The sequence below is a fragment of the Sceloporus occidentalis genome, unplaced genomic scaffold (genome assembly GCF_023333645.1).
Source record: "Sceloporus occidentalis isolate IW3139 unplaced genomic scaffold, rSceOcc1.0.p SCAF_25, whole genome shotgun sequence".
Lineage (NCBI taxonomy): Eukaryota > Metazoa > Chordata > Lepidosauria > Squamata > Phrynosomatidae > Sceloporus > Sceloporus occidentalis.
In genome coordinates this window covers 7,210,927-7,228,999 of record NW_028317005.1, presented here as the reverse complement: position 1 = coordinate 7,228,999, position 18,073 = coordinate 7,210,927, and the positions used below count along the sequence as shown (strand labels likewise).

Genomic DNA, 18,073 nt, shown 5'->3' with positions numbered 1-18,073 from the left:
GAGCAATAATGGTCAAGATTGCCAGCAAACTGCTATTGCATCCCTGAAGGATGATAACAAATATGTATTAAAAAATCAGGTGTTATGGTCTTATCTACATCCAGTTCTTCTAGCGGTTAGCAAACGGACAGTTTTGGTGTGGAGAAGAATTTTTTAGGACGTTGTGCCCCTAAACGTTTGTGTTTAACCCCTTAAGGACAAATGGGCGGTCCCTAAACCCATTGAAAACAATGCATTTTGAGTCCGTACATGTACGGGCTATGTCATTAAGGGGTTAAGAGCTCCGGTTCACTACTGCATAGTAAAAGATAGCGGACCAGTGCGCAGGTGCTTGAGAATACGGAGTGCATGTTCTTGTTCACGGTTGTGTATTTGCATCTAGGCCCTACTTGGTGTCCCATGTAGGAGCAGGAGATCTATAAATCCGTTACACAAATATTTTCCAAACATATCACGTGTGGTACAGTGATATGATGTCATATATCAGCTCTGTTAATGATAGCGTGGCCATCCATCAAAAGAGCAGCAAATACACAGGTACAGATCTCCTGCCCACACTAGATGCCACAATACCCGTGAGGAAGCCTATTGGTGAAACGCGTTGGGTGGGCGGAGTCGCATATCGACGCATGCGGAAGAAGAGTTCAGTTCCTGTTTTACAACACACTGTTTTTCAGCTGGGACACGCTATTCTGTTTGCAGCTAGAGGCTGAAGTGGCTATATGCAGTCACATCAGAGTGCATACTCGTGTTTTAAGTGCTTTGTATATATATTTCTACAGAGCTCTAGTTTTTTTTAATGTTATCTCTATTAAATTATTTATTTATTGAGATATCACACTATGTGCTCTTCATTTCTGTCTTTTCATTATGGAGCTGTAGACTCTGAAAATTTAACATTTTTCTTGGATTATTTAATCACTGGATGCATTTAACCCTTGGATACATTTCTTTTTGGATAAATTATTTGGCTGACTACTGAATTGTTCCCTGATTGGACATTATTGGACTCATATTTATTTATTCATTAATTTATATCACACCAAATCATGGATTTAATTGATACAGTATTATTTATCTAGTAAGTTATATTTATTAACACTGTACAGCTCCTAGCCTGCAAAGATTAAAAACAATTGAGATATTTAGAACAGAGAATTGGTCTTTACATATCTGATATGAGAACAAGGTTTTGTTGCATTTATCAAGAAAAGCCTCAATGGCTGGGAAGCCCAAGGTACCCCAGGTCAGGAATGCATCGTGGGCCATACAATTCTGAAAACAGGGATTACCTTCCCGTGAATGGAACACTGACCATCATAGGCATCGCTACAGGAGGGCAATTGCCTCCATAGATTATTCCTTGCCCCACTTTTGCGTCTTTACCGAATTTGGAACCCCCAGCTACAGGACTGATTGGCACAGTGCCGCCTAAACCCATGTGCACACTGGACAGTTGTCCAGGGGCCCCAGGTTCTAGAGGCTCTGTGGTGAATCACGTTGCTGCCATCGTATCTAAAGGGGAGGGGGTGAGCAGTGAGGCAGGTGCAAGATTGTGATCTCCCCAATCAGTCCTGCTCACAATCTCCCTTTAACCAGCCCAGCATTAGGGAGGGCAAGGTCTGTCACTTCAGGCCTCGGCTTCTGTGCTCCCTAATCACTATACGCTAGAAATCCCTGCACTGAGCATCAATAGCTGGCGCATGGTGATTAGGGATCACTAAAGCAGAGGTCTGAAATGACAGACCTTGCGCTCCCACAGCAAGATGGAAGAGGAGAAACATAAGAGATGAGGAGTATAGGTGTATAGGAGCAGTGTAGGTATATATATGTGTGTTTGTAAGCTGTTGTGTGTAAGGGCGGTGTATGTGTATATGTGTGTGTAAGGGCGGTGTATGTGTATATTTGTGTGTAAAGGCAGGCATGTGTGAGGGCAAAGTATGTGTATATATGTGTATATGGACAGGCGTGTCCAATGGCAGTATGTGTGTATATGTGTGTTTACACTTGTGTACTTTTATATGCAGTGTTCGGCTGAACATATCTCCTGCACAGAAAATAACCTGGCAGGGGGCAAAGCAGCAAATGCATATGGAGGGATTCTGGAGATTCCCCAATGCATTTGCAAGGGGGACACCACTTACATTTAAAGGGATCTCTCAGATATCATATACATTAACGTGCATTAGATGGCTGATGATGTCCCTTTAACATATATCAAGACATACTGGCAGAGACAGAGAAGACACTACCCTTATAAGCTTGCAATCTATTCTCTATGTTGGTGTATAAGGCTCAAAAACTTGGGAAACAATCATTTTCCACCCTTTTTTGTTTGCCAAGAGGCAAAAAGCTATACATATCTGGACTAATGATTGTTGCAGCAGGATATTATCCTTTTTGATCTTCACATAAAATATCTACTATATTAAAAAAAGCCTCTATGCAAATGTAACAGACCTAAAATTGCAAACGAGGGAATGTTTTGCCACCAGAAGCTCGGAAAACAAGCATTAAAAAACAAAACCTTATTACATTTATGTTTTATAACTCCTCCACTTTGAGCTGTACAAGCAATATCCTAGTTAGGGAATCAGTGAGTAATTTGAGCTCATCAAAATGAATTAACCATACCCAGCGTGTTCTATCCATGGGTGCTCCCTCAAGTGCACTTTGCGAACAACCCAGATAAAGGTCACAGTATGGAAGCTTATAATTACATCCCAATAAAAGTCTATTTGGTCTTCGTTCACGTCGTGTTTTCTTGAAGCATTACAGTAAACAATGTAGCCTTTTCTCAAGGCACCTGTCGTTTGCACGGGAATTAATGAGACTGAAAAAATATTGAAACAAAAGTTTGGTAGTTCTTAAAGTGGAAGTATCTTTCCAAGCCCCTTACTATAAAATCAAAGACTTAGCAGTCAACAGTTTAACCCTTTGAGGTCTACATGCGCTATCCAAGCCACCAGCTGGACATACATGATAAATTATAGTATTTCAAGTAAAAAAAAGGAATCCGGTTCAAACTTAGTGCTCGCCTTTTGCATCACAACACGCTTTTACCATCTCTGTATAAAAATATGTATTTTACTCTAGTATAAAAAAGGACGCACTGGCAGATATACAGTTAAGCCATTTATAGTATTTATAAAGTGTTTAATATATGTTTCTGTTATTCAGATAGCAAACCTTCTGTGTTACCAGATTAATATTTGCTCTTTTGTGGCTTGTACAGAGCTGTTAATCACTACAGATAGGGCTAATGTCACATTTAAATCAGTAACACAGCAATACACGTGGCTGGTGACCAGTAACTGACATTCAAGGTGGATTTGTAAGACCAGACTCAGCAAGAAAGGAAGCAATCGCTTGGCTGGATATACATTGTGTGTGCATTGGCCGGAAAAATCTGGCATACGGTCCACAGCATGCATTCACGTTAACTGCCCCCTCCTTCCTAGTTTCATAGATTATGCAGCATTCCTCTATTTGAAAAGGGTAACTTTGAAGACTGAAATGAACTTTGCCCATGCTGAGGATTGTAGTCCACAGCAGTTATGAAATGTACACGCATTACTGTGTCACATAGTAGCATTCATCCCCTCTACCCGCTGGTAATAATATAATGTATGGTTTGAAAAAAAACGACAGAAAATATTTATAAAAAATAAATACTGTATTATAGGTTTCCAAATACTTTACTTTTTCGTTACTGTGACCCCCGCTACCGATATTGAATCTTAAATATCACCCTTTGGATTAATTATCACAAGTTTTGTTAATTATTTAAAAATGAGTGACCAAGACATAGACTGAAGGTGTGCTTAATTCGGTTGTATCTCTTTTCTGGTGATCATGGTTTGTGGCATTAGGCAGTTTGTACATAATGGAAAATCACCTGTACATAGTAATTGTCGTTAAAAATTAAGCTTTTAGCACCACTGATATCCCTACTTTGACAGAATAAGCTTTCAGGGTCTATAACTTTCCTGGGATCATTAAAGTCATTGTTTTAATATTGTATTATCAACCTGCTGAAGACCAATATATTGCAGTGCTATACTTGGTTTTTATGTTATGGACCACAATATATAAATGAATATTACATTATAATGAAGCAGCTTTTGGTTTTCATCAAGTTGAGTTGATAGTTGCCATCTGTATTTACAAGAAAAAAGAATGCACCGCTGAGCGTGATAGCAGATGGACAGGGTTTCAATGGATGCGCTTGTTCTTAAATGCTTGTTTTAATTGGTTCTAGATTTATGATCTAGGAAAACCATGCTTATTAAATTGGAGAGGCTGTAGGCTGACATCTGTATGAGATGACTTCATGCACTATCCACAAGGGTTTGTGTTATTGTATGGTTCAACCGACCGTATTTAGCAAACAAATTCCAAGGCAAAGTGCTAAATCTGAACCAATTAGTGACTGTATTACATTAGTTTCCATAGCAACTGCATCACATAAAGCCTGAACATTATTGGAAACTGAATGATAGGTAGTTATAAAGAGCTAGGTATGTATACACTTTCCTATTTATATATATTTAACCCATTGCTTTATCATTTCACTAGCATATGTGCCCTTCATGTGCACTATAGAAAGCAGGTGCAATCTAGCATACATCACATCACCACTTACAAAAAACTATTACAATAATTCAGGAGAAACAAGTAATTAGAGGACTGCAGGATACACTGTGAAAGTGATCTATTGTGATCTAAGTGATCTGTCCTACTGATCATAAGTGATCTACTGTGATCTGTCCCACTTTAGAGACATGGGGCTTTGTTATGGCTTTTGTTGCAATGTACACATGTAGAATATACCCCATAGATTATAAGCAGCAGTTCCTTATATAACGTACACACTGATTAAGGGACACTTAGCTCTGAAAAATATGTCTCTGAAGTGCTGCTCTATATTTTCGTATGATTATAAAATAATTAGATTATAGATCTGCTAATTTGTATTTGCCTAACGTATTAGAGAGTGCAATTAGTTTTGTATCTATTCTGAAATAAGCCTTTAAAAGGCAAATTTTATTGTAGAATATCTAGCATGTGACAATATTATGTACAAAGCATTCACAGCTGTTTGGGTTATAATTGTATCTACGTAAGCAGCTGGCTACCAATACAACCCATCTAATCTAAACCTGTAGTGAGAACCTCAAACTTTACTTAGCCCAAGCCTTGGGTTATGTTGCACATATCTATATGGCTATTCCATGCATTTCCTCACCATATTACCCTCTATTACCTCTGTTGGAAGACTATTCCATTTATCCACCACCCTAACAATAACATAATACTTTATAACATTACCTCTTAAATTTTACCATCTATGACATTTGGTTGTAGCAGTTTTGTTGGTATAAAAAACAGTATATTTGACTCCTGCTTGTCTTTTACTTTCTGAGATCCTTTCATCCTTCCTGCTAATTTTTAACTTATAAAACATGCTTTTTTGTTTGTAATTTGTTACATAAGTAGAGTATTTATTTAGAAAGCTACGTAAAATATTGCTCATGGCCTCTGGCCAATTGAAGGCACTAGAAATTATTCACTGAAGCGATAGTTGGCAGAACATTTTGCAGGTGGTTTATTATATATAATAGTCCAAATTTTTTCTCGCTGTGGTGCGAGGATTTTGCAACGCTGCATTAAAGCGTGCAAGCAGGTGTGACACAGTGAAGTATGATTGTGGGGAGGAATGATGGTGGGGAGGAATGATGGTGAGGAGGAATGATGGTGGGGAGGAATGATGGTGGGGAGGAATGATGGTGGGAAGGAATGATGGTGGGAAGGAATGATGGTGGGGAGTGTCAGTGTGTGAGTCATGGGCATCTGCAGGATTTTTTCAAGTGGGGCAAAATATCCTCCCCATCCTTACCTCATTGCCTACCTTTGTTGGCTCAGGAGAGGGGTTTCCTGGTTGGAGGCAAATCTTCTTTACCCATTAATAGGAAAAATTATATGACAACAGTAGTAGGAGCTAACAGACCAGCATGTACCTGCACAACATGAGTTTACAAAAGCGGGGTGGTAAATATTAGACACAACTACCCAAGTCTATATTGTAAGCTATCAAAAGTTGGGCCCTTTTCTCCTTTTGTGCCAGTTTGTTATTGTGTTTGATTTTAAATTATTTTACTGTTTACTTTGTAACAGCGCTACAAAAAAATAATATGTAATGGTGTTCAGCCCATAATGGCTGACTGTATATCATGAGAGCTGGAGTCAAAGACACACCCTAGTCTATAACTACAATTCCCATGAAGTCCAGCCAGCTGCTGAATATTAATGGGGATGCAGTCAACATAAGTTAGTGTTTGCACTGTAGAGCTTTTTGATGACTGCCAGATTTTTTTTTCTGCCCCATGTCTAGTTAACCTACTCTAAACAGCCTACGGTTTATCTCTCCCCTGCTGATGCTCCTGACGGTCTCTTTGAATTTCCAGAGAGAAGCAAGCGCCCCCTCTTGCCCCCACCCTCTGGACTTCCATGGTAAGAGTGAGTGTGAGTAAATGTTTGTGCGTTAGTGCTTATCTTAGCTATCAGTGTGTGTTTGAGTGTCCCTGAGGCCAGAAGGTGCCAGTCTCCCCCTGATAAAAGCTTACCACCGGCACAATTTAATGCATATGGTTCTATGAGGATTGATTGGGAAATTATTTAACAATGCATTATACAGGGACTGCCAAGATCTACTTCCAACACAAGCTGACTAATAATGCAAAGCCCCTCTTTAATGAAGAAATCCCTCCGTCAGGTAATGATTAGTCCCTAGTTTAGTTTCTATGCTATTCCGATATACATATAAAGCCTATATTCTCTAAAACAACTATGCTTTCCGCTCTGTGCTGCAAGTTTTCATCACTTTCACCGGTGTAAATTTAGCAAAGTATCCCACGAAATATTAATACCCAACATCTGTTCTGAAAAAGCATATTAGGAAAAGAAATCTATACAAGGCGCGCTTTCTCAACCAAACCTATGCAGGTAAACGTATTGTCGACAATAGAATTCTCTGCTACAGTATGTGGCAGGACTGCAGAAAAGCCATTAAAATAACAAAAAAAACTCAATGTCACATTTGCCAAAACAGACGGGAGCTTGGGAAACTAGCTGCCAAAATCACTGTGGTTTCCTTTTCATTTATTGAAATTATTATCAGTCACAGTCAGAGCGCACCATTTTGGAATTTTTTTTAAAATGATTACATAATAGAACAAATTAACATTAGGATTGTATCAATCTGTTCAATGACTACAAAAGGAAAAATTGCAACGAACAAAGAAAGTATAGAAATATAATGGGTTTTAGATGGTTCTGCAAAATAAAAGGTCAAATCTCTCTATGGGTAGTTTATATAGAATTTGCAGATGCATTGAATTTTCTTCCAGAACAGGTGGTGAGAGATCCCATGATGGAAGAGTTCAAGAAACACGAAGCAAAAATGAAGCACTGGTGTGTAGAGAATAATGTAAGCACTAGACGGGCCGCTTAGTTTAGCTCTTGGACCTCTAAGATGTTCTACATGCTGGACTAAAGCTTGCAATTTCTCATTTACTTTAGTGTGTATTCTACTAAAACCCAGGAGCCTGAGAGGTTTCCAAATTCTTATCCATTTTCAAATTTTACTAAAATAACTAAATTAGATTGCTAGCTTTTTTAGACCGATTGCTATTTTTTTTTCTTTATCTAAATAGTAATGGCATTAGGTGAATAAATTGTATAGAACTGGTGGCTTGGTGCATCCCCCTGACCCCTAAGGGGTTAATTCCCCAACTCTTTGAGCCTGGCATGATAAATCATTGCTGTTGTCTTGAACAGTATGTTTTAAGTATGGGGTTTATTTATAGTAGACAACCACCAGTAATCGGTAAGTCCAACCTTTGATTTATATCTTGTGTAGCTTCCTTTTGCTTATTCCAATTAGTATCAATCACTGCCCGAACCTGTCCACACGGGAGTTTTCCTCTTAAAAATTTAATGTTATCTTTTTCATCCTCAAAAATGATTTCTAATCCTACCCGTTTCATTAGGCAGGTGAAAAAATAAATCATTGCAGAGGTTTGTGGTTGTGTTTCAAAAGTACATTCAAGGTGAAGTGCGATTAATCTCACTATTCACAGAAATAGTCGCAATAACGTTATCTCCATTTTAATGAGTTTCAACATTCAGCTCAGCTTTAGTATGAAGGTGGAGGACTGTGTTTGCCGAGGACAAGCTGCATTCCATAGGGGCTTTCTTGGCTAATTAGAAAAAAACAAAATACTCCATTTGTGATTGTAAGGTCTATCAAAGCCAACATCACAGCCGTGTTCAAAAGATCATGCGTGTGCCATTTATGTGCAGGTGAGCTGACACTCAAGGAGTAGTTATGACTTCCAGACACACAGAAACAGAGGATTTGACAGCATCAAAAAAAGATCAATTTGTTCCATCTAGTCTGCCTTTTTTATTCCTGCTTTAAAGATTCATACCTTAATCGATTCTTGGTCTCCTCTTTCATCAAGCCTATCCCAAGCATATTTAAATTCCCTTACTGTGTGAACCTCTACCACTTCTGCTGGGAGACTGATCTGCTTTTAAACCACTCAGTAAAGTAAAACGTGCTTATATTACCTCTAAGCCCCTGACTCTCTAGTTTTTGACTAAGACCTCTTGATCTAACAGTCCTCCTCATTTGAAATAAAGTCCTCTCCTGTACTTTGTTAAATCCCTTTATTAATGTTAATGTTTCTATCACATCTCCCCTCTCTCTTCTTTCCTCCAAGCTATACATATTGAGATCTTTAGTCTTTCCTTTTAATTTGTGATCTGCAAACCATTCACTATTTTATTAGCCCTCAACTGAACTCTCTCCGGAATCAATATCCTTCTAGATCTAGCACGGCACACAATACTCTAGATGAGGTTTGGCCAGAGATCTGTAGTTCTACTTTGTAGAATAGTGACTTCATTTCAGTAAACACAAGAAAACCAGAACCTCTAAAGGTTTTGCGAATAAAGTATACAGACTGACAAGAAATGACACTGTGCAGGGTCAGAAAAGATCCAGAACTCCTTCCTGTGCATTAGGTGAGTTTATATTAACATCCAGAATAGTATAGCCTTCAATGTCACAATAACCACACAATAATAATCACAATCACTATGTAACCCAGGCATTAAAGGGAACGCATGCAAGGTTTACAAGGGCTACCATGAAAAGGTGAATATATTAATGAGGATTCTAGATCATGATCTTATATCAATAACAATGTATATACTACAGATGTTGCAGAATGGTCATGTTTTCTCACCTATATTTCATGCCTGTCTGTTTGGCAGTGGATTCTTTTAAGGAGATGTGATGCTGGGGGGTAAAGGTTCCCAAACTTCGGGCTATTATAGCCACTGTTCTGAACCTGGCTCTGGCTGCATTGACCACGTTGGGGCCACTGGAGTTCTGCTTGGAGTGTCTGTCATCTCCGTTTCGGCTCTTTAAATTGTGTTCTGTACAAGCTATAGAAACTTGCATGGTCCCTGCCTTGGGAGTGATCCCGAATCACAATACGAAATAAGTTCGGACCCGAAGTGGCTCTTGTCTTCTTTTTACGGGGATGAAACGATCGGAGTAAAGGGGTTAGAGTGTGGAGCAAGATTTAGGATTCCAGGTAAATTAGAACAGAACAGAGGGACCACCAACAAGAAAAAGACCAAATGTCTTCCTTCTCTACCCAAAGTCTCTGTCCAATATTGCGGTCCCAGCTTCCCAATCAAAGCTGCAGATCTGCAAAGATGTGTCTTCAACAGCCTCTGGACCATGAAATGCTGAGCAGATCAAAGCTCTGCAATTGGGCGAAAAGCATTTAATCCCAAGGAAACTCCCGAGGGCAGGACCCGAATCCTTGCGATTGTGTGAGATGTGACGGCAGGATCGGGGACTGTGCGAGGCTCCCACTCCGCGCCGCTGCTGCTGCACTGACAGGTAGCTCTTTAAACGGAGGATGCTGTCTCTCCAATCAGTGCACCGCAAATAATAGCGGCTCTTAATTACTGGAGATCTGCTGATTAGTAACCCGCAGGACCGTATACTGGGAATCAGCATTGAAGTGCACCATTGTCAATTAAACTTTGTGCATTAACATTTAAGGAGATTGTTGATTATGTGCAGAATAGCTAACACGTGGTGGGTGGGATACATACACACACACATACATACATACACACACATCCAACAGTGCAGCGTGGGTGGTGGAGTCTGTGTTTATTATGGCATGAGGATGAGATTGGAGCTTAGAGGGTTAATATGTAAGTAAGGGTCTGCTCAGTGACTTAGGCTTGGCCATTGCTGGTCTTTTTTGGCAGATCACAAGCGTTCTTCATAAATGAAAACAGAGAAACATAAGGACAGCCTGATAAGGCACAGTATGCTCTACACATTGTCCCAAATCAGCAAGTTCTGGTACTGCAGGTCTGTCAGCATGTCCATCTGTACAGCACATCTCCAAACACCCAGCACTACCTGCCCTGCACAGAACATGCATTAATAGAATAACCATTCCTTAGCTTACAGCAGACAATACAGTGTTACAGCTTTAACTTTGCAAACATTACTGTATTAAATGTCCTATAACTACAAATGGACCTAATATGTTATGTTAACATCAATATATATATATATATATATATATATATATATATATATATATATGCAGTACAATGGAAATATTATTACCTTATATGTATATAGTGCCTACAGCTTCAGCAGTGCTCTGTAGAAAGATTTTACTTAATATATTAAATTTCAGTTAGACCAAATGTGTGGAGGACTATGTTTTCTAGCGCTTAAGAGCTGAAAGAACAGTGAAATCTTGGGTTTTTTGGTTTTTTACTTGTTCCATTTTAAGAGGTAGTAAAGAATACATTATTCCGGTAAGGTAAGGACATTTTCCTTTTTATTTGCACGTAAATCAACCCATAATCTGTTTTGTGCTAACTTGAACTACAATGGCTTTTTGGTGTTACATTAAGAAGAAAAAATGCAAAAAACATAAAATTCAAATTAAATAAATACAGAAGCATGCAGTCTTTATCACTTTAAAACCAACTCTGCTGTATTGACAAAGTGCTGACTAAATAAATGCCACTTATAACCAATTTGCATCAGGATGCTCCATAGGGATGTTTGTTAAATTAATGAAAACAATTACTTTCAACAGACAACTACATTTATGATACCCCCCACTATTATTTTATTCAAAATGGCCCTGCTTTTCCAGTATACCTGTAATTTAACTCAATAGGGTCTATAATTTTGTGATGCATTGTACCATGTCAGGATCCTTTCTATACTCCTATTATGGGATCCCTATTGTATTTGGCATGTCTTCTATGACTTTTTGTTATCTCTCAAATATGTTCTAATCCTCTGTGTTAATGGGCTATTTGGCCAGGTGTCCCGCCTGGGCCATAGATGCCAGCCCTCCCTTGTAACAATGACCAAGTACATTGCAGAAAAAACATTTAGAAACATATTTGGTTGAGTTCCTAGACTGTTACTATAGTAACTGTAGAAACCACAATATGGGTGTTAGATCACAGGAGTGAGGCAATGCATAATTTCTTTAATTATAAACCAATGAGACAGGCACCTGTGAGAACACAAGTTATTTGTGTATATTGCTATGGACCATGGCAGAAAATGCAGCCACTAATACTAGTAATGCATACATACACAGATCATATATACCCAACTCATATATAGACTAAGGACAATCATTTCATTTACATGTTTACAAACTATTTATTATGCATGCACTAATGTGTTATAAAGCATAAAAGAGTTCAAAATAAAAGAACATTGCAGTTTGACCACTGAACACCCATTTCTGTAGACATAATGGGCAATAGTGTGGTGCAGCAACTCAATGTATATAATGCTTCACATATGTTTTAATCATCTAATATATACGTTGGACAGTCATATAGATTAACATATAGTCCTCAGCTTTTACTCGCTATATTCCATTTGATGCAACAGTTTACTCTTTCCTTTTTACAAGGCAGCTCAGCCTATCTTAAATAATGAAAGAAAATGGTAATGGCTCTGTATAAACGATTCCTTGAGTATATAGACACAGCGGCCAACAAATCACTTAGTCAATGGATCAGTGAGTACTATTGTTAACGGAGAACATGCTTAGGGAAATCTGGTAATATGCCAATGTCTTTGAAGAGTAATGCTTAAATCCTAGCGTGCCATAGGGGAAATAAGATCACTGGTGAGTGATGCTTCTCAGTTAAAGCGGCAGTGAAGACGTTAATCCATTAATGCTTCTCCCTGGTAAATGGAACACCAGCTCTCCAAGGTACTGAAATAAAACAACATTTGGTTTGTACGCTTTCACGCTTGATAGTTTTATGCTAGCTGATCATATGCTAATTAAAGCTTATCCTCTGCTACAAATTACACACAATTAGAGTTTCAGATGACACCACAGGAAAAGGTATAGGTTCTTATATTGAAAAATCTTCTAAAAATGGCAATAAACATATGCAAACCACTGAAATAGTCCAGTCAGCAAGAGCATTCCAAATGTTTGCCATGGGCATTTGAAGATCATACGAGACCTGGAGCTTGAGCTCATACTGGCATCAACATAACACAGCATCATAGCATCTTAAACAACTATCACCATACATACGCCCAAAGTAAACTATACACACACACATTATACGTACAATACATATAGCGCAGAATTACTTCCCCGCCAAATGTATTCTCCCATATTCTTTATCTTATCTTGTGCCCCCTCAGCAAACTCCTTTGTAGTTTGCTATGATGATAAGACCACTTTTCAAAGTTAGCACACTAATCACTAACACACAATTACTTTCTATACATGACCTTCCTATATTGTATATTATGGATTAGTGGGGCTTCTTGCAGATTCACTTGACCCCTGTCTTCACCACTCAAACTTCACTCTTCATTTCCAGCCACAATCTCCAGCCCCAGGGTCGCCATCTTTTGCTAAGCCATTTCATGAACACTCTTTGAGAGGTTGTACCTGGGCTCGTGGATGGTGTGGTTTTACAGTAACAGCTAACATGTTTAGGGCAGTAGGAAGAATAGGGAAGAGAGAGGAGAAATAAAAAATGAAAGTGAGAATGGAACAGGAAGACAAGAGAAAAAGAAAAAAGACTAGAGAGAAAGAAGGGATAGAGAAAAAAATGCAGAGGTATCCTCATACTGTACATATGCAGAATTTGTTAGTGCTTAATTAATGGTAGATAAACACATTTTTACAGGCTATCCCTATTAAAATACATTTTAAGAATAAGTACTGCCTTTTCCACAAAACAGGCTTTTATCTTTTCTATTTTACCACCTTCTCTGTTTTCTCAGCAGGAGGCTGATCTAAAACAGAGCAAGAACAAAACATATAAAGGAAAATTGATTCCCTAACTGGTAAGAGTCAGCACATGTAATTTTAGTTACATTTAAAGTTAACAGTACACCTACATATGCTGTATAAAATATATAAATCAATGGACCTAGAAGCAATAAAAAGTATTTACTGTATTCAAAATGAACATTGCAGTTCACAAATGGGATCATTATCAATATATTATAAGATAATATATAATTGTAATGCCCTGTCTAACCTTTGTACAGAGCTGTGAAGTATATTGCAAATAATAACAAGACCACAAGCTATACATTACATAACAGATATGTCTAAATTATCAATATTTTGCTGGAAAATCATAATTTGGGTCATTCATTATTAGGAGATATGAAAATGCCATTTGGAAAAGATTTTTTTTTAAATCTACAAAGAAATTTGAATATAATGTTTAGTAGTTTGAGCCTCAATATAGTCAACACAAAAATATGACAATGGAAATTAGTGTTATTAAAAAGTCAAATGAAAAGAAAACGAGCATCATTAATTACCTCTATGGGTTTACAACACATTTTGTAATGCCCTGTCTACCCTTTGTACAGCGCTGTGGAATCTGATGGTACTATATAAAACAATAAATAAAAATAATAATAATTATGTTGGAAAGGGCCATCAATGTGCATTGAGTGCCTTATTACGGCTATTATATTGCTGGGGGAGGGGGTTTAATGTTTAATGTACTATGACGTTTTAATTCATCTGTGCTATGTAATGGCTGGTGTTATAATTATTTCCAACTCGCCATGAAGTATATTGCAAATATATAAAAAAAAAAAGAAAATGTATAAAATAAATAACTAAAAACACCAAAGCTTAATTAATACACATTTATATTAATATAAGTTGGTTAGGGTATAACAGGACCTTAATAAGGTGAATCTTTCAAATTACTTATTTAACCCTTTGAGAGCAAATTACTTTTTACAAACACATCGATTCAAGAACAAATAAGTATAATTTAATTATAATAGCTATGAATCTTCCATTTTTGTCACATCGTTGAAAATCTCCTAACTGCGAATGTTATCCCTCATGAACCAAAAAAACCTGCCTTTTTAATATTGATTCTCATATGGCCTGAGTTGGGGCAGACAGCTCTATCACAGATCCATCACAGATTTCTTAAAGTAGGTTTCTATTATGGCATTTAGTTATATTCCCATAAAATGCTATGTTGGCATTTAGTCCTTTGGCAAAAATGTACTTCAAATGCATTTCAAAAACTACTAAGTGTAGATCATTTGGAAGTATAAAGAGGTCAAAGCACTTTGTTCTCATTGAAAAGTGGCTTGATCTACTAGGTGGCTGCATCTTCTGGCATTTAAGAAAATAACTATTTCAATGCCCTTTCAATAAGTAGGACAAACAGCATGTAATTATAACCATGACAAGTAATAATAATAGTACTCTTTCTGAAATAGGAGTTAACATTCAGCTTTAGCAAATTTTCTATAGAAAAGCTTTTTTAGCTTGTTCAGCACTGTTCACTCATTGCCTGGACTATCCTTACCATCTAGAACCTTGAATCTTAAGCAAAATGTTCCATTCGCACAATGTATTGGGAGCTGCTTAATAGACAAGTATTGAACTAACTCTAGGGAGAGAAACAGTCGATGAGTGCATCAACATAATTAGACATTGCTAGCGAAACCTAGAAAATAATGCATTGATCATAGTTAACCAGTACTGACCTCAAAGGTTATTTAATAAATATTTGATCTTGTGTTTTAGCTGGTTATCAGGGTTCCTTGCCTATAACTCTGTTTTCAATTCCACAGTACAGCGTTACAGGATATATCGGAAATATATGAGTAAATAATATTATTGGTTTAGATTGATATGTGTTTTAATGAAACATTGACCTTTACTAGCCACAAAATGGACATGTTCAGTTATTAGAATAGCGATCCATCACTAACAAGACCACAAGCTATACATTACATAACAGATATGTCTAAATTATCAATATTTTGCTGGAAAATCATAATTTGGGTCATTCATTATTAGGAGATATGAAAATGCCATTCAGAAAAGATTTTTTTTGAAAATCTACAAAGAAATCTGAATATAATGTTTAGTAGTTTGAGCCTCAATATAGTCAACACAAAAATATGACAATGGAAATTAGTGTTATAAAAAAGTCAAATGAAAAGAAAACGAGCATCATTAATTACCTCTATGGGTTTACAACACATTTTATATTAGATTATAGCATTTCTATAGGGAAAAATTTGGAATAATCACATCAATAGCTCATTAGTGTCATTAAGTATAAAAATAAAATACTACCTACAATAGTTAATAGACCTACTTTTGTATACAATAACTGATACAATATCAATGTTAAAGAGTACGTGAGCCATCATATATTTAAAGAGAGTAATACCCAATTCAATATTTGGGCAAACATTTATAAACAGTACAGTGTACACTGCCACCAGTGCTTTTCATGTAAAGTGTTACTTGAGAGCTAGGCCTGTCAAAATGAGAAGACGGAGAGCCTGAGCCAAGGTGAGTGAGATGCTTTCTTCCTTTTGAGGACTTCCAGTATTTGGTGTGAAAAAGCCAAGACCTACATCTTCATTAGTCCCAGCTTTACATGTGCTTTTCCAGAGTTCAACCACTCTACTATACATATAAGTGTTTGTATGGAAAATATAAGCAAAATAAGGTTCATGGGACAATTTACACATTTCTGTTTGCATAGGACTAATGTAACAAAGGAACTTTGGTCTTCTAGGCATTTACAAGAACACAACTATTTTATGTGCACTGTTTATAAAACCTTTGGTAGAGTATGTATCCAGGTTATCGTTGTCACACCAACTTGTGTAGTGCATACATGGACTTGCTACTTGGTAGAGATGGTATGGCCAATTTCAGTATGAGAGGGGTTAATTTGATTGTACAGTCATGTGGTGCCAAAAGGTCTTGTGAGATAAATGTGTCCTTTGAAGCTCGGACTCCAACCGGGGCCTTCTACAGGGTGTTAGGTCCTGCAGTGGAGCTGCCGTTTTGTCTAGGTTCAAATGTAGACGACCATATGCCTGTTTCCCCCTCATAATACTGGATTCTTTGATATGCTAAGTGACCACTAGCAGTCAGGAAAACCATCTCATATCCAGGTCATATCCAACACATATCAATAATAACTCATATATTCATTATCATACCTCCTTGTGTGCATACCTAGAACGGGGAACGCGCAGCCTACAAAAAGAGTACAAACATGACAGCGCAACGTAAACGGTTTGGAAGGAATTGTGAAGTCTATGATGGTCAGTCATATGTAGCAAGTGTGACATATCTATGGACTTCACAATTTACAGGAAATTCATAAATGCATGAATTATGGCTGTGGCGAGCACAGGAGGGACGATAAAATGAAAATAAGTTATTTTGACGGATATGTTTCCACTACTCAAGGGGGAGGTCACTTATGGTACACCTTCCCTCTGCTTATACCACCTCTGGGCCGGCTTGGAAACTCGAGATGAACTGGGAAAGAGTATAAAGTTAGTGAAAGAAGATTGGTCAGTGTGCTTACTAGGGGCCAAGATCTAATTTTGAGTAAGTCGCCATCTTTCCTTGCCGGAGCCCTACGGACAGAAAAACCGTTACTTGACCATTCAGTGAGTAGTTAGGTTTTCTGTAATTTTCTCCTTTTTATTTTATCTGTTGGTGTAAATAATCTGTTTATCATCTTTTTTGTATGCACTGTGATTTTTTTATTCATAATAAATATTCGTTTATTAAGTTCTGCCTTTGTCTGGTAAAGACTCACGTTACCTGAAGAGACCGTTCTATTGGTAATTTTAAATCACATAATTATTGTGTTAAAATATACTGTGTGGGTTTTTTTAGTCTGATTCGTTTGGGGTACCAAGGCACCCCATTACTAAATTGTCTTGGTGGTGGCAGCGTTATTTTGATATTTGTTATATCATTATAGTTAATCGCGGGTGGTATTAAGGGTGGATATTTGTATTTTTATCACTATTTTCGGTCTAGGGCAGAATTTAACCCTTTTACCACCAGAACCAAGTCACGCGCACGCTTGGAGTAGAGTGCGTTCGTGACAATCGTGGCTTTAGGGGTTATAGAATACTGTGATACAACCATACCCACCAAATATTATGACTTTTTAAAAAAGAGGGACATAATAGAAAGAAAGAGGGATAGCGGGATTTGGTTCCCATAGAAGTACAATTTAGAATTATTATGCCTTGTAAGCTTATGAAGATTAGTTGCTTTTCATGCCAGAATTATAACTGAGCCCTATATTGGGACAACATTCTTGAAAAGCAGTTGATATTGCTGTAAATGAGCAAAATACATGCAGAGGGCAGTCATTTTGATATTCTACTAAATGATTTTGACATCACAGCGTAAGCGATAAAAAGGAAAAAAAAACAAACCAAAAAAAAATTCTAAAGAAAACAAAGCTTTTCTATTTCGGCACCAACTTAAATAACTAACATTTTGGACAGAATAGGCACCACTTAGTTGTTGCTTCACTGTCATGGACCTTGCTCTGTGTCTGAGCAATTCACAATGAGCTCACAATGCAGTATATATTTAACTTGTCAGGAAAAGTCATGCCCAAT

General features: G+C 37.4%; 1 protein-coding gene across 5 annotated transcripts in view; it reads right to left on the bottom strand.

Annotated features, from left to right (window-relative positions):
* Positions 1-18,073, bottom strand: part of LOC149300344 (voltage-gated potassium channel subunit beta-1-like) — a 142,591-nt gene that overhangs the window by 43,428 nt on the left and 81,090 nt on the right. For 2 of the 5 annotated variants that reach the window (XM_089485246.1, XM_089485248.1), the window contains exon 1: positions 9,315-9,532. The exons of the other annotated variants lie outside the window; for them this stretch is intronic. In XM_089485246.1, the coding sequence (XP_089341372.1) occupies positions 9,315-9,532 (218 nt within the window). Of the gene's footprint in view, positions 1-9,314; positions 9,533-18,073 lie in introns of those variants that run through there. 5 annotated transcript variants of the gene reach the window in all.